This window comes from Rhinatrema bivittatum, chromosome 1, assembly GCF_901001135.1.
Source record: "Rhinatrema bivittatum chromosome 1, aRhiBiv1.1, whole genome shotgun sequence".
Taxonomy (NCBI): Eukaryota; Metazoa; Chordata; class Amphibia; order Gymnophiona; family Rhinatrematidae; genus Rhinatrema; species Rhinatrema bivittatum.
Window position 1 is genome coordinate 736,993,125 of NC_042615.1, and position 26,247 is coordinate 737,019,371.

General features: G+C 44.7%; 1 protein-coding gene across 2 annotated transcripts in view; it reads right to left on the bottom strand.

Annotated features, from left to right (window-relative positions):
- Positions 1-26,247, bottom strand: part of PARP8 (poly(ADP-ribose) polymerase family member 8) — a 451,712-nt gene that overhangs the window by 325,641 nt on the left and 99,824 nt on the right. For both annotated transcript variants that reach the window (XM_029577668.1, XM_029577676.1), the window contains exon 4: positions 4,337-4,374. In XM_029577668.1, the coding sequence (XP_029433528.1) occupies positions 4,337-4,374 (38 nt within the window). The remainder of the gene's footprint in view (positions 1-4,336; positions 4,375-26,247) is intronic.

The following is a 26,247-nucleotide window of genomic DNA, read 5'->3' on the forward strand; positions in this document are numbered from 1 at the left end:
ATTTATTGCCACCGCCTCAAGGCCTGCATAAAAATAGCCTCAATTCTTCTATCCTACGCATTCTCCAATGCCACTCCCCCTTCTGCAGGAAAGATCGTCTGCTTCGAGACTGCACACACCAGCACATCCACTTTTGGAAAACACAACTGTTCTCTCTCGCTTTTGGACCCAGGGGGTACAGCCCTACCAAGGCTCGTCCCCTTTAAAATTAGTTTCCAGCATGCCCCATTCAAGGCCAATCAAGGCACTAAAATGGGATTCTTCTTTGGCTCAGACATGGAACCTACACCCTGCACTCCCAGCATCATCAGTGAGAGATCAGAGCTGGTGACCCATCTATATGACTCCAAACTCAGAGGAAGTACTATATCTTCCAAGGAGTATCACCCTCATTTATTATTTATTATTTTATTATTTATATTCCGATTTTCAGCACTTCACATCATCAGCAGGCCAGGGGCGTACTTCGACGCTTTCCGAGGCAGCAGACTTGCAGGATTGTGCAGCCTGCGACTCTAAACTTCTAGTTTTGGCCAGTTCCACCGATTCATTAGAAAGGACTGCAGCCCTTGAAAAAAATTCCACCCAATAAAAAGGGCAAAAGGATCCATACCAAGACCAGGGGGCATCAGAGAGGTGCCCACGGAGAAGTCTTCCCCTGCTGAAATTCCAGTTAGGGGAGCCTCAAAACCAGACGAAACTTCTGAGACATCCCCCTCCAGTCCCATTCCCGCATCCTGCTGGGAAGGGCCAGGCTCAGCCAAATCAGCGGGAGATAACTCTCCCTGAGCCTCCAGGCAGTAATGCCCGCATATGGCAAGCAGTGCAATTCACAAGGTGCTTAGGATTCTTGCTACCGGCACCATGGATAAGACGTCCACTAGCAGCATGATTACAAACAAGCGTCTGACAATTATGCATCCAACTGTACAAAACAAGCTCAGACAGGGCACCTAAAAGTCAGGATGCCCAAAATTATGGCACCCAAGTATGGGACAACTATATTTAAGATAGGATGTCCCATAAGCGCATACTCTTTTATGATGAGCTTAGGCAATAGAATCTGAAGAACGCACAAACGACGGATGCCCAAAATTTGGATACCCAATCCACACAGTCCAGACAGATGCCCAACCTGGACGTGCAGGTGCAAACCGACGCCAGTCACTGTTTCATGGCAGACTTGCGCAGAAGGAGGCACGTGAACACCACCACAGCCTACCATGTGGCATTCAGAGAAGTCTGAGAGCAGGGCCTAGACAAAAGGATGCTCAATCCATCAAAACTGCCGAGACTCCCCAAATCCCTCACAGAGATGGGAATGAACGTCAGATTGACACACCAAGGCTCAGAGACCAGATCAGAAGAGCAGGAGAGGAATCCCTAAAATTATCCCTCTCTCCTATATATGTATTCTTTTCTTTTCTTTTTTTCTTTTTTTTTATATCCCTTTACCTGAGCTCAGCCCGTCCCGGCCGAATACAGTCGGTCTCCAGCTGCTGGGGGGGAGAGGGCTAATGCCTTTACCGCCATGCTTGGCTTCCTGCGCCCGCTAGCTTTTCAGCTGATTCTCTTCTGGCAGCTAAGTCCACACCAGAAAAATGGCTACCCAACTGAGGCACTCAACTGAGGGAAGGATCATGAGATATCATCTCAAGAGAACTCAACTGAGGGAAGGACCACAAAATATCACCTCAGGAGAAGTGGTGCCTGATTAATCTCCTTCTTTTCTCCTTCTCTCTCTTCTTTTTTTTTTTTTTTCTAGGGAGATGCATATCCACCATCAGCTGGAGACGAGGAATACTGGTGGGCTGATGTCAGTGCAGGGGTATATATACTGTGATGTCATCTTTGCTCCATCTCCATCTGCTAGTAAAGGTGGTTAACCCACTGGTCTGAATGCTGAGAAATCTGTATTATCTCTGAAAATAGTTAAAACATTTAAGGTGATGTCCCTTTTCTTTTTTATCATGTGGTATAAAATGTATGTTTCTAACTCTCAACTCTACAGCTTTACGAAGAATGAAGAATAGATGTTTTTCAACCCTATGACACTAAAATCAACTAATCAATGTACTGAACATTATAGAACATGCTTCTACTGTGTATATTTACATGTATCACTTTAAAATGTCTAATAAAAAGAAAAATTATAACCTACATATCTTTACATTTCTTAGAATTTAGAGGACTTTGATCTAATTTAGAAAGAAAATTAGCATTCTGTTTGCCTATGACCCCAAGACATCAAAGATACTGTATATGTGCTCAATAAATACTACTTCAAACTGAACCTAGAAATACTTGTTAGAAAAGTGCAGGTAAACACAAGGAAGAAATCTAAGTGTTTCACGTTAGGGGAAATATTATACACTGTTTTTGTTTCAATTAAAGGCATCTGCAAACACCCAACTCTTGGCACTAAGCAACTGCTTGGACTAAGTTTTATGAGCTGCATCCCTGCTAAACAAATGATTTTGCAGTATTTCATGTGTTATCTTCATTCCAATACATTTAAAGCTTATGGTTATACTATATTAAATTTGTCAACTCTAGGGGTTCTCATTCAGTTCCAAATTAACCTTCTTGAATCTTGACATATACAATTTAATCCTTACAATTTGTGTTAAACAATACTCTAAAGTGCATTTAAAAAAAACACCTCATGATTTGTCTCATAAAAAAAAAGTTGACTACATTAAAAAATATATTCTTATGAGTGTGCATCTGGGTGCTGTTAAAAAAATTCTATCAAGAGGTGTGTGGGACTTGAGTGTTTTTCAGTCACAACAGCGTAGGAGCATGGAAGCCAACGTCTTATATCCTTGTCGTTTTCCGTTCTAGTACGGTGCCCTAAACAATGAGGGAAACAAAAATATGGCACTACTGTTCATAATTGTGATTTTCAGATGTCTGAAAACCCATGGGCCCTTTAGATATCACATAACAGCCTTCTTGAGGACAAACATTTCAAATAAGTCAAGAATTATTATTGCGCAACTCCCATCTGCACAATATCAGTCTTTAAAAAGGCAGTCGAATGCTGTCTTTAAAGGGCCATATCACAAGAAGACAAACTCTTACAATTTATTACAAACCAAAACAAGTTCTGTATTAACACAGGGAGAAAAAGATTGCATATAAGATAAAAGTGAGGGTTAATCAAAGAAACAAATGATTTTGTTGCACTCAGTTACACTCGTGAGACATTTTGGGATCAAAATTGAAAGCTGGCTATTAAGTAACTTAGCTGTATATGATTTATCCAGCTAAGTTACAAGGGATATTCAGCAGCATGGCTATGCGACTGAATATCTGCGTATAAGTCACTACTTAGCAGGACAAGTTATATCCAGCTAAGTTAAACTTGCTTGTTGGCACATATAACTTACCCATATAACTTATCCAGCTAAGGCTAAATATCACTACTTAGCTGAATAAGTTATTCAGCTATATAGAACTGCCCTGATCTGCCCATTGCCCACCCTCTATCTAGCTGGCTAAGGGGCCGATGCAATACAGTGTGCTCACACAAGCGCACTGTTTAACCCGCTGTTGGACACAGGTTAAATAGGCGCTAATCCACCCCTAATGCAATAGGGGGATTAGCGCCTATTTAACCCTCATCCAACGCGGAGTGAATGAGATAGCGCTCCTCACATGCAAATGCAGGTGAATGAGGCTATTACTCATTCACCCTGCATTCAAAAAATTAAATGTGCGTCTCAGACGCACAATTATCGCTCAGATACTAACACCTGCCTGGAGCAGGCGTTAATAGCTGAGCGCATGTAAAAGAAGTATAGAAAAGCAGAAAAAACTGCTTTTCTGTACTTCTTCAGTAAAAAACAAAACAAAAACAAAAAAAAAACCTCGGCAGACCGCTGAGTTATTGAAGACAGAGGCCGGTAAACTCGGCGTCGGTTTTCATAACCAGCCATCTGCCAGTAATAAAAACGGTCGCCGAGTTTATCGGTCTTCATAACCGGCAGCTGCCGCGGGGTTGTGTTAGCAAGGAGGCGCTAAGGTCATGCAAGCGACCCTAGCACCTCCTTGCTAGCGTGACCCCTAATTTGCGTATTGCATGGTGCCCCCCTTGGGGGCGCCATGCGTGCGTTAAGAAAGCGGGCGCTGAGAAGTCAGCACCCGATTTCCGCGAAAATTATTGCATCGACCCCTAAGAGATAGAGGGATAAGTGACTTATCCAGCTATCTTGCAGCCGCTGATATTCAGTCCTACTCATCCAGATATCAAGTGCTGAAAGTGCTTTCAATATCAGGCCCTTTATAATTAGAAAACTCTCAAGAATGATCTGAAAAAAGCATTGCTTTTTACCTGGATAATCCTCAGACACATGCACTGAATATGCCACACTAAAAAAAAAAAAAATGAGAGTTAGAAAACAGCAGTTTACAAAAAAATATTACTACTCTATCATTCATAGGTGTATTCATAAGATGCTGAAAGGTTTGAAATATAAGTAAACATGCAATTTTTTAAATGCTTAGAATGGTAAATGTTTATTTATATTTATTTTATTTTACTTGATAATCCACATTTATCTGAAAAGGCCCAAGGCAGAGTATATAAAAACAACAGCATTGATACAGAATACAAACTACACCAGTGTTTCCCAACCCTCTCCTGCAGGCAACCTAGCCCATTGGGTTTTCTGGATTGCCACAATGAATATGTATGCGATAAATTTGCATACAATAGAGGCAGTAAATGTAAATCTATCTCATGCATATTCATTTTGGCTATCCTGAAAACTAGATTGGTTGGGTGTACCTCCAAGAGAGGATAGGAAAACACTGCTCCACCCACATGCAACAAATGAAAGAAATCTCATGCAAATAAGTACATAATAAATCCAACCCTGCCAGCAACTCCCAACAACTAACACCCAATGAGCATAGGATCATTAGGGTCCAGGAAAGATTGATAAAACACAGCAAAATTCCCCACACTAAAAACTTAAAGACAAAAAGTAAGTACAAAATATGACCCAGCCCCCAACCCCAATCACTAGACAAATTTGAAACCCATCCAACACATCATAATCCATATTCCTCCACTTGTCCAATCATTAACTATAAGACACTATTTCAGGGGTAGGCAACTCTGGCACTCAAGTGCCACAGGCTGGTCATGTTTTCAAGATAGCCACATGGAATATTCATGAGATGCATTTGCATGCACTCCCTCCACTGCATGCAAATGCATCTCATGCATATTTATTGTGGATATCCTGGAAACCAGATCAGCTTACAGCAATCAAGAATAGGAGTTGCCAACCCCTGCACAAGCTAAAAGCTTGAAGAAACAGCCAGACCTTGATTTTTTTTTCCTGTAAGCCAAATAATTACTCTCAAATCGAATCTCTAGCACAGGGATTCTCAACCCAGCCAGTCAGGTTTTCAGGGTATCCATAATGAATATACATGAGATAGATTTGAATGCACTGCCTCCATTGAATGCAAATCTTTTCATGCATATTCAGTGTGGATATCCTGAAACCTTGATTGACTAGCTCGGTGTGTCCTTAGGTCTGAGATAAGAACCCCTGTTCTAGCAGGAGCAAATTCCACAAGATGGTTACCATACAACTAAAAGCTGATGATGGGTCAAAGTAAGTTTTGCTTAAGTCAACAAAAGATTGACTGGTTATGCCTGTTGAGAAAGGCTAAGACTCCTACCCAGTTGGTAACCCTGCAACAATTTGCTCAGATATACAAGACTAATTGATTAAGACATTTGAATATCATACTCAAATGTTTAAATTTCACTCTGCTCCCAACAGGTAGCCAGTACAAGTCTTAAAGAATATATAAAAAAACAATCAATATACTTAGCCTCATCATTAATTTTACAGCAGTATTCAGCATGATTTGGAATTGCACGAAACAGATCTATGGCATACATAGATAGAGAACATGGCAGTAATCTAAACAATGAGTGACTAATGCATGTAAGACAGCCGTCAGATCCTTCCTCTCAAGATGAAGGCATTACTGTTAGGGATGTGCATTTGTTTCTAACAAATGCCAATAATTCAACGAATGCGGCCAGTTTCAATTTGTTTTGAATAGAACAAACTGAAAATAGCCTCCTATTAAAATACCTGAAATTGTTCTGGTATTTTCATATTTGTGGCATTTAAAAAAAAGGGGGCCTCTGGTAGCCCTGCCTGAACCTTCCCAGGCCAAAAAGCTAATCTACCCTACCCCTGAGCCATCCCTCAATTCCCCTTGACCAATCCCATTTAAAAGTGCCAGGGCTGGGGAGCTCTTACTCCAGTCTCTACTTACCCCCTTCACTGATCCTGCTGTCGAACAAGAAGGAGGAATGCCCACTAACGTCCACCCAGGTCCTTTGGTGACGTCATCCAGGCGGAAAGCACCATTTTTAAAGTGCCAAAGTATCCAGGCGAGAGCAAGTGGGCATTGTTTCTGCCCTTTTGGCAGCAGAATCCAGGAAGGGGGTAAGTGGGGGCTTGGGTAGTAGCTCCCCACTGCTGGTACTTTTAAATGGGAAAGAAGGACACAGACCTGGCCCCAGCACTGGGCCAGTCAATTTTTTGGCCCAGGAAGGGCCAGCCAGGGCCACCAGAGGCCCTTATTTTGGTGTAGGGGAGAATGTTTTCATGTTTAATTTTTTTTTTTTAATTTAGCAAATGAACTGAACAGAAGAAAACATTAAATGAAAAGAAATCCCTCAAACAAAAAATACAAACTGAACTGAAACTTTAGGGCTAAATAGTAAATATCTCTAGTAGCTGACTAATATGGCAGAGAACTAAAAGCAATGAATTAACTACTGACAGGACCTTTTTCTCCACTGAATGATGACAGTCAAACGTCCTCCTACCACCCCCAAAACTAACGAATGCCATTAAACTGCAAATCCTCAGTAAAAGGATGAGTATGTCTCCGGGGGAGTTAAGTGAAAAGTTAGCGGAGCAGACGGCTACCTGCTTCCCTTCCTTTCTCAGTGATTTTCTGGTTGCTATTTTCCTCAACTGTCTCCTGTCTCCTGCAGTAGCATTCCATTACCAGTTGGCCCAAACAATGCTGCTGACTAGAAAGGCCACTGCTTCCTTTCTCTCACCACTCAGCCCTGAACAGCAGATCAAAAGGGCAGCTCCCTATTCTTCCACTCCCAGCTGCTACCCTGTCAGCCTGGCTAAAGCAAAAAGCAACAGAAAGCCATCTTCAGAGGCATTTTTCTGGTTATCCCCTCTTAGCTCTTATGGGAACAGCACTCAGTTTAAAAAATATATAATTAACTTGAACCAATTATGAATAATTAACTTGAACCAATTTAACTCCTGCTCAGACCCAGGAGTTAAATTTCTTGCGGTAAAAAGATAGGCACGGGGATGCTAGAAGGCACTTATGGAGGTAGCTGCTCTTTGTTAATGCTCCGTCGCTAGCCCTATTTCATCCATCTGTTTCAGAGCCATCGTAACCCCATGACTACAATTGTCCTCTGGTGAGCATATGTGCTAATTATGGGGAATTGGAGGATTCAATTTCGGTGAATGGACTAGCGAGATTACAGATTATTATAAAGATTCAGGGGAAGCTGGGGACATGCTCATGGCTGACAATATGACTGGCAGGAAAGGCCAGGTCTCAAAAGACACTGAGCTGCAAATGGATACAGTTGTGAAAGAGATCTGAGGCTTGTGAGAGGATATTTTCAAAGATATGAAGACCCTTAAGGAGTGGATGATAGGATAAGCTCTCCTTCCGGGTAGCTGGAACAGCTTTCTCTGATCTGGAAGACTGGGAGCCTAATGCTGCAAACTCTACAAGATCTACAAGAGCAAGTGGTGGAGTTAAAAAGGAAGTTAACTGACCTGGAGGATCACTTGCAGTGAAGCAATGTGTGTGTCATGAGGATCCCGGAGGGAGAAGAAACTTTGGATATGATTGTTTTTGTCAAACGCTTCTTATCTGAAGTGCTGCAGCCTGAAAGCATGGCGCTGGTGATTTTGGTTGACAGAGCACATCGTACGGTCGACAGGCCACATGGAAAGCCTAAGTAACTCACACTATCCTTAAGTTCTTTTCCCAATATTTACCCAGGACATTTTCTGTTCATGGCAGGGTTTCCGTGAGCAGTTCCATCTACATTCCTTTCCATTTTTTGCCTTTTTGCAATTGTGAAAATATGGTGTGCAGCCCTTGGATAAGGGACACAGTGGTGAGGGGTCCAAAATTGGTGGAGAAGGCAATTTTTGTTAATAAAAGTGTGATGGGTTGCTTGAGCCAGATATATAGGGACAAGCAGTGGCCCTAGTCAAATGAACCACTCAAGGTAATAGTTGCTTGTAAAAAGGTGTTAGGTATGGAGATGTAAGTGGAGGAATGGGATTATATCTGAAAAGATATATGGAAATGCTCCCGATCCCTTGATATTACAGAACAGCAATATCATATTACCATACATACCTATTCAGTACCCACTCGACTGAAGGTGATAGCAGAGTTGCTTACCTGTAACAGGTGTTCTCCGAGGACAGCAAGATGTTAATCCTCACATATGAGTGAAATCATTGGATGGATTCCCGGTTCGGGTGACTTCATCAGATGGAACCCCGGTCCGGGTGACATCATCATATGGAGACCCGGTCCGGAATGCTGATCTCAAAGATTCTAGAACTTTCAAACATAACTACAGCTGCACATGTAGGGTATCACCCTGCCCCCTAGGCAGATTCCCTAAATCCATGATATAGCTCATACTTGGAGAAACCAACTCCCACAGAAGGCGGGTGGATTTCATGAGGACTAACATCTTGCTGTCCTCGGAGAACACCTGTTACAGGTAAGAAACTCTGTTTTCTTTGAGGAGAAGCAGGATGGTAGTCCTCACATATGGCTGATTTCCAAGCTATAGGCTGTCCATGAAGGACAAAGAAGGAAACTGCACAGTGCTAAAAGCACCTCCTCTCAACCTTTTGCCTGTGAGGTAGCCAACACACAAAGGGGTCTAGGCGGGAAGAGTTGGGTTCTACAAAAAGAAAACAAAAAAACAGACTGAGACACAAAATCCCAATGTGCAGCAGAGGCACCTAAGGCAGGGGAGTGATGCAAGTGCCAGCAAGAAACATACTCTGCATCACAGAAAAATTCCAAGCAGGGTTTCAGATCAGTAAACCCAGACAACAACAGTAGGTCTAGAACCTCCTGGATACAGGAAAAAGTCTAGAGATGTAAACAAGAGAAGGACTCTTGGAAGAAGATCGCATAGTTTCCTTCGGTTTTACAAGATAACCAAAAACCCAACTGGGACCTGAGAGCTCTCCAGAAAAAAACTTTGGTCCACTGGCATCTGAAGGACAGAATGCATTTGCAGAAGTGTTCCTCCATTTTGCTGGTAGGTACAATGGGCAGAAAAATCAAAGCAATGCTCTAAGAATGATAAGCAACAACAGCATGGTATGTAACAGATCCTATATGCCAAATTACCAAACATAGCGGACCATGCACGGCAGCATGAAGAGGTTCAGGGGATGAAAGGCAATCCCTGAATGGGATCGCTATCTCAAACCTCTGAGCAGGGAGATAAGTTAGGTCTGAAGCTCACCCACACTACACCCTATCAAGGGCAGGGCTATCCATCCTGTCTACAGGATAGTTCAACTGAGCAGAAAAGCACTTTGGACAACCTAGTGAAGTGAGAAAAACTAAAGACAGTACTGGCCAGAACTTGGCGAAAATATAGGGAAAAAAGTGGTGTAACTTTCCTGCAGGCATACACTAAGATGTACCAAGAATGCCCTAGCTTTTCTTCCCCTCCCCTCAATATTCCAAATGGAAGTCAAAAGGAGCGAAGAACACAAGGAGGTAGACCACTGGACAAGTCATTAGATTGTATCTCATAAGAACATAAGCACTTAAGAACATGCCATGCTGGGTCAGACCAAGGATCCATCAAGCCCAGCATCCTGTTTCCAACAGTGGCCAATCCAGGCCATATGAACCTGGCAAGTACCCAAAAACTAAGTCTGTTCCATGTTACTGTTGCTAGTAAAGTAGTGGCTATTTTCTGTCAACTTAATTAATAGCAGGTAATGGACTTCTCCTCCAAGAACTTATCCAATCCTTTTTTAAACACAGCTATACTAACTGCACTAACTACATCCTCTGGCAACAAATATAGTTTAATTGTGCGTTGAGTGAAAAAGAACTTTCTCCGATTTGTTTTAAATGTGCCACATGCTAACTTCATGGAGTGCCCCCTAGTCTTTCTATTATCTGAAAGAGTAAATAACCGATTCACATCTACCTGTTCTAGACCTCTCATGATTTTAAACACCTCTATCATATCCCCCCTCAGCCGTCTCTTCTCCAAGCTGAAAATTCCTAACCACTGAGATAGAGCCCTCAGCCTGCTTGGAATAGCTGAAGCTGAGGATGAATCCCCCAGGAAAGAAATCCAGAAACACTCCACCAAGAGACAGGAAGCCAGGATGCTGCAAGTGCAAACCCAGGTCGAACAGGATTTCTTCACTGGGCTGGAAACCCTAAGGGTACCAGGGAATGGTCAGTGTGATCTTGGATCAGACTGCCCACCAACCTGGCTTAGGTATTAATACCAAAATACCGCTACTGGAGCAGCTGCTGTACTCAGCAATATTAGTGTTCACACGATAAGTGCAGAAAGTCTCCTGTTGTTCATGTAATATATTTATTGGCCACTACAAATATTACAAAATTCAGCTGCTAGAATTTTGACTGGCAAAAAAAAGAATGACCACATTACCGGAACACTCGTCGATTTGCACTGGCTCCCAATTGAACAAAGAATACAATATAAGACACTATGTATAATTCATAAACTAATCCACGATGAAAAAGCAGACTGGCTTAACACTGCACTGCGCGTACATGTCCCGCAAAGAAACCTGAGATATGCTAATAAGGCTTTACTAACTGTCCCCTCTGTCAAATCAGCACGCCTCATGCAAGTAAGGGAAAGAGCACTGTCACTGGCTGCCCCGTGCTATGGAACACCATGCCACTCGAAATAAGGCTGCAGAGAAATTTGAAAATATTCAAAACCAATCTGAAAACCTGGCTATTTAAACAAGCTTTATACAGAGATAAAGATAAGGAAAAAAACAGTTGAAGGATAAGGACACACCAAACTAGAAGTAATTACTTGTAACCTACAAATGCATTTTAATGTTAAATTAAAACCGCCTAATATGTTCCTAACAAACAAGCTTAACTTACACACAAACAGGTAGATCTTTAAAAAGTACACCAGATTTTATAAGATACGCGCGTAGCCACGCATATCTTATAAAATCCGGGGTCAGCGCGCGCAAGGCTGCGCAAAATCGGCAGCCTGCGCACGCCGAGCCACGCAGCCTGCCTCCGTTCCCTCCGAGGCCGCTCTGAAATTGGAATGGCCTCAGAGGGAACTTTCCTTCCACGTCACCCCACCTTCCCCTCCCTTCCCCTACCTAACCCACCCCCCGGCCCTACCTAAACCCCCCCCCCCCCCCCCACCTTTGTTGGGCAAGTTACGTCTGCTTGAAGCAGGCGTAACTTGCGCGTGCCGCCTCGCATCCCCCGGCACAGGCCACAGTGCCGGGGGACTCGGGACCGCCCTCCCAGCCCGCCCCTGAACCGTCACCACGCCCCCTGACCCGCCCAAGACTGCCCCCTGACCCCAGACACACCCCGGACACGCCGCCTCCCGCCCCTTTTACGAAGCCCCAGGACTTACGCATGTCCCGGGGCTTGGTGCGTGCCGGCGGCCTATGCAAAATAGGCGCGCCGGCGTGCGAGTGCCCTGCGCACGTAAATCCAGGAGGATTTACGCGCGCAGGGCTTTTAAAATCTAGCCCATAGTTTTTTATACTAAATTGTTACCGTTCTATGATGGCACATGGTTAATCTGTAATCTATACCACTCATATTGTTTCATTATCGTGCCTTTTTGTAAACCGTTGTGATGATTATCCAACTCAACGATGGTATAGAAGAGTTTTAAAATAAATAAATAAATTAATTAATTAATTAATTAATTAATTGTATCAATTCAGATCTAGCAGCTCCACTTGTATATAAACAGTCTTCTAGAGAGTCCCCCGACACAGACCCCTTTGTTCATTTGGTCGATACATATGTATTCTGTTTTTAACAGGTTGGTGGCATTAAATTTTGTCCCTTCTGACGCAGCCGGACTGGCGAAACACGGGGTCTGTGTCGGGGAACTCTCTAAAAGACTGTTTATAAATATATTACTTGGCCAACAAGAGACTTTCTGCACTTGTCGTGTGTACATTAGGTATTAATACCTCCACCATGATTACATATACGTCCCACAGAAGGCAGTAAACAGTAAACTGAACAACCATTGCATGAACCAGGACTCCCTGTTCGCAGACAGGGTTATCCCTAAAATGGGACATATAGACTGCAAGCCACTGCAACCGAAGAGTGGCACCTCTGTTGCGGGGTCCCTTGTCTCCCAGCTCCCTCAGCTATGGATATGGTGATAGGTTGAAAGGCATACTTGCCAATTAGATAGACTAGAACCCACCTCACTGAGGTAGGGTCCCACAGGCGAGAATGACTGGCAATAGTAGTCCTCCATGTAGAACACTCAATAGGGGGGCTCGGGCGACTGGCCGAGCCGCCCCCATAACGGCGCGCCACCGGCAATGTGCGGCGGCCGCAAGGGGGGGGCGGGGATGCCTCGGGTCGAGGGGGCGCGTCATCAGCGGCGACAGGCACGCCGCGTCATCGGCGGGCGACAGCGGCACGGGCCGATGACGCGGCGCCCCCCTTAAAAAGCCGCGAGGTGAGAGACCAGGCCCTTTTTCCCTGCTCCGGGGTCCCAGACGACACCCACCCACCCCACCCAAAAAATAAAAAGAAGGGGCAAGAGGGATAGGCAAATGGGCATAAGGCATTAGTCAGAATACTTACTTGTTAGTTAGGAAAACAATATGTGTAATGTTGGGGTGATTGTCGCAGCTTGGTGGCGGGTGTTAGGCGGTTACCCGGGCCGGGGGATATATTGGAAGTGGTGCCAGCGGCATCACCGGACGGCGTGGGAGCCGGTCCGCACAGAGGGGGTGCAAAGGCGGGGCGCCAAATGTGCCAAAATGGCGGGACCCCTGCCTGGGAGCGGGGACTCGGCGGGGGCCCAGGGCTAAAGGACGCCTGGCTTGGTTATGGCGGGCAGTCACGGACAGAATACCGGCTCGGGTGGCCCCAAGGAAGTTTATGAGTATGTTAATGAAAAATAAAGCTGCGGCCTGTTTATACCAACAAATGTTTTGGTGTGGTCACTTGACAAGTGAAAAGTGTAACAAGCGGGAGGAACAAAGGCAAAAGGGGGTGGGGGGGGGAGGGCCCGGCAAGAAAAGGACGCAAGCACAAGGAGTAAGTGGTGGCTGCCAGCGTTATTGAGCTCCTCAGGTATCAAAGGTGACTCCTGGTGGGAGAAATCTCTAATATTCACCAGAAATCTACACCGAAGATGAGACTCCTAGTACGATGGGGAGACCAATTCTGGAATGGCTCCCTCACAAACTAGACCCACTGTGCCTTAAGATGACCTAAGAAAAGCGCTAAGGTTCAGAAGCGACCAATCTGCCATGTGCAGCCACCCTCAGATGGGGTAGGCCACCACGGTAATCAATGGAGGGACCCCAGAAAAACTGGTCCAGTGACTGCCGCTGCTATCTCCTGGTATTGGCCTACAAAGAGATGCACTGATTCATAAGAATCGAGGCTCCAGTTCAGCGATAAACTTGCAAGGGACAGAGCCCAAGGACTTCCCCACAAAGTGAATTTTTAACATGAGAGGGATCGAAAGAGATATTCCTCTTCTAAGGAAGAGGAAGACTCCTAACATTACCCTACTGGTATCCACTCCCATAGGAGTTCAACCAAAGACGCAATCTTAGGTCAGACCTGTGGCTGTGGCACATCACCTGTTGTGCTCACCACGAGGGATACACACATCACACACACACACAGTAGACGTCAACTGGAAGAATAGTGACTTCCACTGTAAAAGCACACTGACTGGTACTCATACAGTGGTATCCCATCCTAAGGATAGTGGCACAGTTACAAACTCAGTTGCCGTGCTAGTGGCTAGAATCCCAAGGCACAGCAAAGACCAAGCACCACCAGAGTTGATGACAGTGCACTGCCGAAAAGCAATCACAGAGTATGTGATGGCAGCCTTCCTCGCCAGTTACAGAACAGATGAGGAGACTAATACCTTGACGCGATGATGGCAGAACCCTGGCATGCTGTGTACTGCACAGACAAGGAGAATGCCACCTGCCAGCACGTGAGACGCTTAGAGTAAATGCCCTGCCACACCTGACCGCTCATGCTGTGCTACACTAATTCCCAATAGAGTGAATAGGAACATTTTGACAATGGCTCCCCAGTACCACTGGGGATCTGATGATGGCTTGGTGGTGGGTGGCGCTCTATGGCGTTGCCCCTGGTATCCCCAAGTACCTGATAACGCTCCAAGAGGCTGGATACAGTCCTTGAAATTGCATCGGGAATGGCTCACACTGTTTCCCTCATGGAACGGCAGCAGCAAAGTCCATGGTGACCAACAGTGCCACTGGTGCTATGTGGTCATGTTCTGTGGCATCTGACTGCATCTTCTGGTGCCCACCATGTTGATGGAACCCATAGGGCCATAGCGCTCTCACGCTCACTGATGGATCGCATCAATGGCACCAAATGATGTGGCATCCAGGGCTTCGACGGCTCTTGACCATGTCTTGAACAGTTCCATCCCCACTCCACATGCAACCGCGGACATAGAGAGCCCAGCAGAACCAATAGAGACCCTGATGCCCGAAGACATCGATGGACCTGAGGTACCGAGGATGCCAGGGGCACCTGCAGGCAGAGGATCTGCAGCCCCAACATGCCTCATCGATGCCCAAAGGAACCGATGTCCTCTGGCACCATCAATGGCTCCTCTTGGCTCACCAATACATCCAAGGACATCAATACAGTGAGTTCAATGGCATCCCTTGCCAGCAGCTATAGCTGATGATAGCCTCGCTAGAACTCATTAGCACCAAAGGTGCATGAAGCCAGGCAGGGTCTCCAATGCCCCCAATCCCAGCAGCTCAGGGCCCCTGAGATCATCAGCATCTATGGCACCCAATAGCTGTAGGCCAGTGATGAGACAGTCTGATGCCCCTCAGTGCCCCATCTGGATACCGCAAAGGGGCCTTGAGGGTACCGGAACACTGTGCCTGGATGCCTCAGCAGTCCAGGGTGCCTTTAGTAGATGGCAACCTAGGTGCTCGACAGAACCAAGTCCATCCAAGGCAAAAACCCCTGTCACCAGAAGGCGTCAGTGGCACTCGAAGGCTCTCAGGTCCTGGCAATCGATAGCCTTGAGGGTGACTAGGGCGCTCAGTGGCAATCCTAGTGACTCTTTGATGGTGCTTGACATTATTGAGAGTGGCAACGAATGGCATCACTGGCTAAAACACCCAATGGCCTCCATGGCAGCCCAGCATCTTGATGGCAGAGAGTGTCGATGATATCGAGGCAGCTCCACATCGCACTGGCCTCAAGGCCACGAACCGCAACAGCCTTGAGGATGGCCAGGGCATTCAGGCCACTCACCTCGATGGCATCAAAGGCGGCCACAGCATCCGGGCTATGTACCTTGATGGAATCAAGGATCACCACAGCATCGAGACTACTCACCTCGATGGCCCTTGCATGCACTTCGATGGGATCAATGACATCAATGGCATCGATAGCCCCTGGGCATCGATGGCATTGATGGCATCAAAGGGGGCTCTGATGGCATCGAGTAGTACCATGGCGTTCAATGGCAGTCCTGGGATATTAGAGGTTGTTGCCGCTACTCCGCCACATCAAGGTCCATGACACTCGATGACTGGTGCATCAATTCACAGATGCCTATGGTACAGAAGGCCCTTATGGCATCGAAGGTAGTCAATATTTTAAGTGAACATTTCTGATGATCCTCGAATATTTGTTTTGTCCTTTTGGCCTATTGAGGCCTGGGGAGGGCGGGAATGTGCTTTGGGGATGAAATTACTAGCTCTCGGAAAAAGGACATTGCTGCCCTCTTGGGGAAAATCTGCACCACCCAAATATTCTGATTGGTCAGAGGGGGTGTATAAACGGGTGGAATTGAAATTGTTATCTGTTAAGTTGGGGGGAAAGAAGGAAAAGTGCGGAATATTTGGGCACCTGTTTTTAAGTATTTTTCTACAATCCATCTAAGAGTTAGCTATATACATGGTTCCTTATCCCCTTCCTTTTTTTTTTCTTAATTATATAGTGGGGGGCGAGAGAGGGCAGAAGGTGGGGAGTAGGAGGCGGGGGAATGTTGAAAACTGTATTGAGTATTTTTGTCTGGTTTTTTTTGCTCATTATAACTCTATATTTACTTTCACAATATGCTGGATATGACTATTGGTTTATTGTTATATATTTCTGCATATATGCTCAATAAAATTATAAATAACAAAAAAGATGAGCATCAGGCTGTCTGACCCAGAGTGCACCTCCCTGCATTGCAGGAAATGCCTAATAGGTCATTACTATGGCATTTGCATGGAGATATGCTAATCTTAGTGCTAATTGTTACCTCTGTTTTAGTATGGGATTTTTCATTGCAAAAGCTTCTACTACATACATGGGTTAAATTAGCGCAGAATACCGTGTGCTAAAACAGGAGTTAAATGCCACACTAGGGTTAGCCCAGCTTATTACATTGGCCTCTTAGGTTGTAAAACCATATCTATTACTTGTCAAATGGGGCCTATTCTGTCTACTGAACAGTTCTGATTTAGAAGGACTGAGATGGATTTTATGGTCTTTCAACCAAGTCAGTGCATCTAAGTAAAGTGATACATTGTAAACTGCAGTAGTTTAGTCTGTCTCAACTTTTTACAGATATGAATAGCATCTGCAAACAAATTACACTCAGTACTGAAAGTCTGGATTAAATCAACAGATGGGCCACAGATAGATATTAAAAAGAATCTGCAACAGGACCAAACCTAAGCAACACTGCAAAAAAGCTTTTTTGGATGTGAATACATATTTGCCTATAAAATAAACTGGGTTCTGTCAGTCAAAAGAAAAGTAAACCATTCACCAACTATTCCCTTTATACCAATGCCTGTAGAGGTTGTAGCAAGATGCTCTGGATGGCAACATCCAATGCAGTGAAAAGATCTAAGAAAACCAGGAGAAAATCCCCTCGATGTGCATGTAATTGTACACTATTAACCAGAGCACTAAAACAGATTTGATGTCATGAGCTTTTCTAAAGCCTCACTGGTGAGGATGGAGAATCCGAGCCTCCTGCAAAAGTCTAATAATCACACAAAGCTTACTTTTTCTACCGGTCTGGCCAGAAAAGGAAGATTTAAATCGATGAAAGGTTCAAGAGGAGATGATTTGTACAGTGCACTCTCTACCTAGCTTGTTGCACTCTCTGCCTAGCTTGTTTGAAGCTAAGTAGAGAATGCAACTTTCATCGATTCAAATAGCAGAAAATCTTCAGTGATGACAACTTTGCCATTCACACCTCCTACTGAGTATGTAAACCTGTTTCCCCCCCCCCCCCAAAACCTACCTCCAACCCCTCCAAACTCCCACACTGAGTTAAAAGTGCCCCCTCTTACAATGGTATAAATAGTAAAGTGACATATTGGTCTCTCTCTCTCTCTCTCGTGTGATAAAAAAAAAATTTGCCTGGGAACACACAGCTAACGCGGCCACAACACACAGAAAAAAGGTGTAGTTATTTCTGGCATTAAACCCACATTACTCTATCGTATTTGATGTTAGGAACCGCTCATTACCATTAACTCTGTCCAAATTCCTCTCACTTGCATAGCAAATGTCATATTTGCATACTAGTGTGTGTTGAGCTATTTAACGCGTCTGTTAGGGCCATAAATGATTAATGATAAATGACCCTGTCTGTCTTAGCCTTCCTTATCAATGCTTTGCATCTAGTTTGCTGGTGCTTATGCCGTTTCCTGTTTTTATTTCATTTGGATCCCTTGTCCATGTATTGAAAGATGTTCTTTTTGCTATAATAGCCTCTCTCACCTCGCCTTTAAATCATGTCAGAAGTTGTTTGGCCTTCATTCCTCATTTTTTAATACATGGAATATATCTGTTCTGGGCTTCCAAGATGGTATTCTTAAACAGCATCCATGCCTGATATAAAATATTAACCTTTGCAGTTGCTCCAGTTTTTTACAAACCATTTTTCGCATAATTTTCCTTTTGAAAATTAAATGCTATCACAGTAGAGTTCCTTAATGTTCTCCCTCCAGTTATCAAGTCAAATTTGGTCATGCTATGATCACTATTGCGAAATGGCCCCAATATTATTATATCTCGCACCAAATCATGTGTTCCTTCCACTAAGGGTTAGATCTAAAATAGCTCCTCCTCTTATCGGTTCTTGTATGAGCTGCTCCATAAAGCAGTCATTTATTTCATCTAGAAACCTTTCTTCCTTGCCATGTCCTGATGTGACATTCACCCAGTCAGTGCCAGGGTAATTAAAATTACCCATTATTACTGTGTTGCTAATTTTGTTAGCTTCCCTAATTTCTAGCATTTCATTGTCTATCTGTTCATCCTATTCAGGTGAACGGAAGTACACCCCCACTGCTATTTATAACCCTTCTCATATGGAATTTCAATCCCTATTCTGGTTGATTTTAAAACCCCTACACGCGCCAAAGTCGGGAGATATGCACATGAATTGGCCTGGTGCGTGTCGCACGGATTTTAAAATCGCACAAGGACACGCTTATCGCCCGCTAAGTGCATAAATCACAGATAGCAAAAAGGGGTGGGGAATGGGCAGGCCGAATTTGTGACATGAAATCTGCATGTAAGTATTTACGTGCAGAAGCACATGTTGGGGTCCCCTACCACGTAGCTTCACTTCTGCTATGGACGGTGTGTAAGTAATAAAATAACTAGGCTAGACAGCAGTATTTTAAGCATCAGGGCTAATAGGGTAAAAGGGAGGCAAGTTAGCTAGGGGGTTTAGGAAATCCTTTCCTTTACTGGAGCGAACAGGGAATGAACTGGAGAAACAGGTAATTGTGTTGGCTTACGTATCTACTAAAATTCTCCCCACTTTCGCGCTCAAGTCGGTATTTGCACGTACATGAGTGTGTCAATCTAAAGCCAGGCGCACATGTACGTGCATGTAGCTCATTTTATAACATGTGCACATATACGTGCAGATACGCACATATGTTATAAAACCACTGTATCCACGTGCGCGCACCAGCTCCATTTTGGTAACTGTAGAACTTTTATCCTCTTTGACTCTATGCCCTCTTTAACATATACTGCCACCCCTCCACCAATTTGATCCTTCTTATCATTTCGATATAATTTTGTACCCTGGTGTCCCATTGGTTAGCCTCCTTCCACCAAGGCTCTGAGATAGAAACATAGAAATGACGGCAGAAGAAGACGAAACGGCCCATCCAGTCTGCACAGCAAGTTCCGCACTTTTTTTTTTTTTCATGCTTATCTGTTTATCTTGGCTCTTAGTAACCTTTTGGTTTTATTTCCCTTCCACCCCCACCATTAATGTAGAGAGCAGTGCTGGAGCTGCATCTAAGTGAAATATCTAGCTTAATTAGTTAGGGGTAGTAACCGCCGCAATAAGCAAGCTACACCCATGCTTATTTGTTTACCCAGACTATGTAATTCAGTCCTTGTTGGTTGTCTGTATATAGATCCACTTTTCTTCATTCCCCCTGCCGTTGAAGCAGAGAGTTATGCTGGATATGCTTTGAAAGTAAAGTATCAGTCTTTCTCCCCTGCCGTTGAAGCAGAGAGCTATGCTGGATATGGTTGAAGTGTCAGACTTTCTCCCCTGCCGTTGAAGCAGAGAGCTATGCTGGATATGCTTAAAGTATCAGACTTTCTCCTCTGCCGTTGAAGCAGAGAGTCATGCTGGATATGCTTGAAGTGTCAGACTATCTCCCCTGCCGTTGAAGCAGAGAGCTAAGCTGGGTATGCTTGAAGTATCAGACTTTCTCCCCTGCTGTTGAAGCAGAGAGCTATGCTGGATATGCATTGAAAGTGAAGTATCAGGCTTGTTTGGTTTGGGGTAGTAACTGCCATAAAAAGCAAGCTACTCCCTGCTTTTTTGTGAATGCAAATCTTTTTTTTTTCCCCACATTCATTTACATCCTGTAGACTTTATGGATCCACAGTGTTTATCCCATGCCCCTTTGAAGTCTTTCACACTTCTGGTCTTCATCACTTCCTCTGGAAGGGCATTCCAGGCATCCACCACCCTCTCCGTAAAGAAATACTTCCTGACATTGGTTCTGTATCTACCTCTTCATTCAGTGCTTTATATTCTAATTCTCCCATCTTGTTTTTCAGACTTCTAGCATTTGAATACAGACATTTCAAAGTATATTTTTTGTTTGTATCAACAATCTGCTTATCAGTTGACATGGATAATTTGGGATCTTTTGCTCTGTCTGTTCTTTACTTAAAGGCCCCAGGGTTACTTTACCATTTATTGTAACCTAATAGGATGCCTATCTTCCCTGTTTTGTTTGTATACTTTAATAATACATCACTCCGAACCATGTGCTTCTAAGTGACTGTTGGCTTTCACCCATCTAGTTTAATAGCTGCTCTATCTTCTTTTTAAAGATTAGTGCCACTAGCCTGGTTCCATTCTGGTTAAAGTGGAGCTCATCCCGTCAGAATGGAAGCCCCCTTCCCAAGAATGCTCCCCAGCTCCCAACAAATCTAAAACCCTTTTCCCTATACCATTGTCTCATCTACGCATCTGGAGCTCTGCATGACTCTGGGGTTCCATATATGAAATAGGGAGCATTTCTGAGAATGCAACCCTGAAGGTTCTGGATTTCAGCTTTCTACCTAACAGGTGAATTCTAAAAGGCCGGTACGCACCTAAACCAGGAGCTACATGAATATGTCGGGCCAGCATGCACCGAACAGATTTTAAAAGCCACCCAGATATGCACATAATTCCCGCTACGCACACAAATGAAAAGTTGAAATAAAGGAGTGGGGCATGGACATGGTCTGGGCAGGGCATGGACATTCCTGGATTTCACATTGAAATTAACATGTTAATACTTACACACCCAGGCGTGTGCCAGGGTCCCTTGCCTCGTAACTTTAACATAGAAACATAACATAGAATTGACAGCAGAAAAGGACCAAATGATCCATCCAGTCTACCCAGTAACCTTATGGTAGTTTGTGCTGTGCCGTGTAGGTTACCCCATGCTTATCTATTTTCCAGACCAAAAAAGTCAGAGCCCTCATTCTTGCTGTTTGAATCCAATTCCCTGTTACCCCTGTGCTTATTAGATTCCTGTACTAGACCTCATTGATTGCTTTGAATCCAATTCCCTGTTATGCCTTGCCATTGTAGCAGAGAGCAATGTTTCAGTTACATAGAAACATAGAAATGACAGCAGAAGAAGACCAAACAGTCCATCCAGTCTGCCCAGTAAGCTTTCACACTTATTTTTCATACTTATCTGTTACTCTTGTCCCTTTTAAATAACTTTTTAGTTCTATTTCCCTTCCACCCCCGCCCTCGATATAGATAGCAGTGGTAGAGATGCATCTAAGTGTAGTATCTAGCTAATTGGTTTGGGGTAATAACCACCGTAATAAGCAAGCTACTCCCCTGCTTTTTTGTGGATGCAAATCCTTTTTCCCACATTTCCTCTTGCCATTGAAGCATAGAGCAATGTTGGAGTCACATTAACCATGTGTATATTTATTGAATAAGGACAATAACCGTGTATATGTTTATTGAATAAGGATATTAATCTCCAGGTAGTAGCCATCATTCCCGCAAGCCACCCCCATGCCTCTTCTCTTCATTGCATCAAAGTATCAGTCTTACTGGTTAAAGGTAATAACCCCCGCATCATCAAGTTACCCCCATACTTGTTTCCCCAGACCATAAAAGTTGGAGCCCTCAGCTGCTGAATGAATCCAATTCCCTTTTTCTCCCTGCCGCTGAAGCAGAGAGCAATGATGGAGTTGCATCAACAGTATCAAGACTTATTGGTTAAGGGTAATAACTGCCACACCATCAATTTCCTCCATGCACTCTTTTCTTCATTTCCATCCTTTAGCCTTTAGGGTTCCACAGTATTTATCCCATGCCCTTTTAATTCTTTCACTGTTTTGGTTTTCATCACCTTGTCTGGAAGGGCATTCCAGGCATCCACTACCCTCTCCATGAAGAAATATTTTCTGACTTTGGTTCTGAGATGTCCTCCTTGAAGTTTCATTTTATGACCCCTAGTGCTACTGATTTCTTTCCAATGGAAAAGGTTTGATGTTTGCACATCAATAAAACCTTTCAGGTATCTGAAGGTCTGTATCATATCACCCCTGCACTTCCTCTCTTCCAGGGTATACATATTCATATCCTTCAGTCTCTCCTCATAGGTTTTCACATACTGACCCCACAACATTTTGGTAGTCCTTCTCTGAACCGCCTCCATCCTGTCTCTATCCCTTTTGACATAAGGGTTCCAGAACTGAACACATTACTCCAGGTGAGGCCTCACCAAGGACGTGCACAAGGGCATCACCTCCTCCATTTTCTTACGGGTTATTCCTCTCTCTATGCAACCCAGCATTCTTCTGGCTTTATCTATCACCTTGTCATTGTATCATCATCTTCAGATTGCCAGAAACTATTACCCCAATATTCTGCTCTTGGTCCATGCACCCACCCTCATCTCATACCGCTCTTTTGGATTACTGCATCCCAGATGCATGACTCTGTACTTGTTGGCACTGAATTCCAACTGCCAAATCTTCGACCACCTTCATAAATCCCTTTTCATTCTCTCTACCCTTTCAGGCATGTCCACTCTATTGCAGATCTTGGTATCATCTGCAAATAGACAAACTTTATCTTCTATTCCTTCTACAATGTCGCTCACAAAGATACTGAACAGAACTGGTCAGAATACAGATTCCTGTGGCACTCCACTTAACATGGTTCTCTCTTCAGAGTAGATTCCATGTACCATTAAACACTGTCTCCTATCAGTCAACCAGTCTGTGATCCACTCCACCATCTTGACGATCACTCCAACGCTTCTCATTTTGTTCACAAGCCTCCTATGTGGAACAGTGTCAAAAGCTTTGCTGAAATCCAAATAGATAACACTGAGTGCTCGTCCTTGATTCAATTCTCTAGTCACCCAATCAAAAAAATCAATCAGATTTGTCTGACAGGACCTTCCTCTGGTGAATCCATGCTGCCTTGGGTCCAACAACTTACTTCATTGTAGATAGTTTAGTATCCTTTCTTTCAGCAGAGTCTCATTCAATTTTCCCACCACCGAAGTGAGGCTAATCGGCCTGTAGCTTCCAGCCTCCTCTCTGCTACCACTCTTATGAAGCGGGACAACAACCGCTCTTCTCCATGTAATGGTTTAGCGGTGTTTGGGTGGATTCTTGAGTCCTGTGGCAGATGACCACGCCCACGGGGAGGAGCCCGTGGGGAGCCACATTACTGGGCTAGACTCAGGACACACAAACACAGAGTTTGATCTTTTATTGTACAGCTTGATGTGTACCACCAGAGGTGGCAGTAGTGAGGTGATCCAGAGGTAGCAGTCCCGGGATCCTCAGCAGAGGGAACCCATCTCACCACGTTCGTATAGGGGATTCTGGTGTAGGTTTCCCAGGCAAGGCAATGCTGTAGATGAGACAGACTGAGAATTAGATTACTCACTAGATGGTAGCTGTAGGTTGGCGATTCCACCAGGCTGAAGTAGATGGTACAGGCACCAAGGCAGGGAGAGCAGGCCCTCGAGGAGCAAGTGCCTGATCCCAGTAAGGCACCTGAAATAAAGTAGAGGGCCCCCGAGGAGCGGGTACCCAGGTTGGACAATACCCAGATGGGCAGAGAGAGAGAGCTTCCAGCGGCAGCACGGAAGCGGCAGAGTAGCTTAGACCGGCCGAGACCAATCCTTGCTAACTCAATGAGCTAGCAAACAAGTACAGGATGGCGTGATGTCACTTGAGCGGGAACCCCCCCCCCCAAGGTTTGCACCATAGCTGGAATAAAGACATAGGTAGCACGCGCGCACCCTAGGATACCCTTGGGAGAAACATGGCGGGAGGCAACGCCATAGCCGCTCCAGGGACGCCGGAGAGTGTGGCTTGCAGATGCGGTGGTAGCCATCTTCCCAAGGCTAGCGGGGAGAGCTGAGAAAAAGGTGAGGCACTAGGGTCAAAGCCATCTGAGACCGACGGACGCAACAGTACCCCCCTTCAAAGGGCCCCTACCAGACATACTACCTGGTCTTGGTTTCTGAGTATGCATTCTATGGAATAGATGAAGCATCTCTTTATCAATGATATTTGCCAAAGGTTCCCAAGAGTTTCCTTCAGGTCTATAACCCTCCCATGACAGGAGGTATTCCCATACTCTGCCTCTTTCTTACGTCAAGGATAGCATCTACCTTGTATTCGATGTCTTCTTCTTTATCAATGGGTGTAGGTTCAGGTGTCTTGGTTGAGAACTCACTAAAGACTAGTGGCTTCAATAGTGAGACATGGAACGCATTATGAATCTTCAATGATGGTGGAAGCTTCAGACTGTATGTAAGATTGCCTAGTCATCAGAGAATGGGAAAGGGTCCAACGAAGCGTGGAGCAAAATGAGGTGAAGGTAGCTTGAGTCTTAAATGCTTTGTGGATAGCCAGACTTTGTCACCAGGCTGGAAATCTGGAGCCTTGCAATGATGAGCATCATAGCCTTTCTTTGCTCCTTGTCCTGCTTTACGAAGCATCTCTTTGGTCCATAGTTGTTGAATATCTTTGGCAGTAGATTGAGCTGCCGGGGACGACACTGACAGTGGAAGTGGCAGTGGTGGAATTGGTAATCGTCCGTAGACAACTTCAAATGGTGTTGATCCAGTAGATGTTGCTGGATGAGAGTTGATAGCGAATTCAGCCTAGGGCAACAGTTCAGCCCATTCATTTTGATGAGTGCCCACATAGGCACGAATGAACTGCTTGAGTGTCCTATTCATTCTCTCCGTTTGCCCATTAGACTGTGGATGGTATGCTGAGGTGACGTTGAGAGATATCAAACTTCTTGCACAATGCCTTCCAGAACTTAGCTGTGAATTGGGCTCCTCAATCAGAGACAATGTGCTTAGGCATGCCGTGTAGGCAAAAGATGTGTGTGACGAAGAGCTTTGCAAGCTCCATGGCTGTGGGGAAGCCAGAGAGAGCCACGAAATGAGCCATCTTTGAGAAATGATCTACTGTTACCCAGATCATGTTGTTTCCTCCTGAGAGTGGTAAATCTACCACAAAGTCTGTAGCAATGTGTGTCCATGGCTCATCCGGTACTGGCAAGGGTTGGAGTAGGCCCCAAGGACGACCGGGTGGTGGTTTCTGTCTGGCACAATTTGAGCAGGAAGCAACATAGGAGAATGTATCTTCTTCATGGTGGGCCACCAATAATACTTCTGCACTTTAGCCAGAGTTCTGCGTTGACCAGGGTGTCCAGCCAGTTTGGAGTCGTGAGCCCATGCTAACAGCTTTTTTCTTAGATTCTTGGGTATGATGGTTTTACCCACAGGTACTGGGTGAGTAGCTGACAAGATAACTCTATTTGGGTCAATGATATGCTGCGGTTCATCTGGAACATCCTCAGAGATGAATGAGCGAGGGAGGGCATCTGCTCTGGTGTTCTTATCTCCAGGGCGGTATTTCAGCACAAAGTCAAATCTGTTGAAGAACAGGGACCATCTCGCTTGTCTATGGTTTAGGTGCTGTGCGTGGCAGAGGTACTCCAAATTTTTATGGTCTGTAAAGACTGTGATCTGATGTTGTGCTCCTTCAAGCCAGGGTGCCACTCCTCAAATGCCATCTTTATAGCCAGGAGCTCTTTATCTCCTATTCCATAGTTCTTCTCCACTGGTGAGAAGCGAAGGGAGGAAAATGAGCATGGGTGTAAGGCCTTAGAATCACCGGCGTGTCTTAGCACAGCCTCTACGCTGACATTAGAGGCATCGACCTCAACAATGAAGGGTCTAGTCGGATCTGGATGTCAGAGGCACAGCTTGCTCAAGAAGGCATCTTTTAGTTTCTGGAATTCTGTTACTGCCTCCATAGACCAGTTGGCAATGTTGGCAC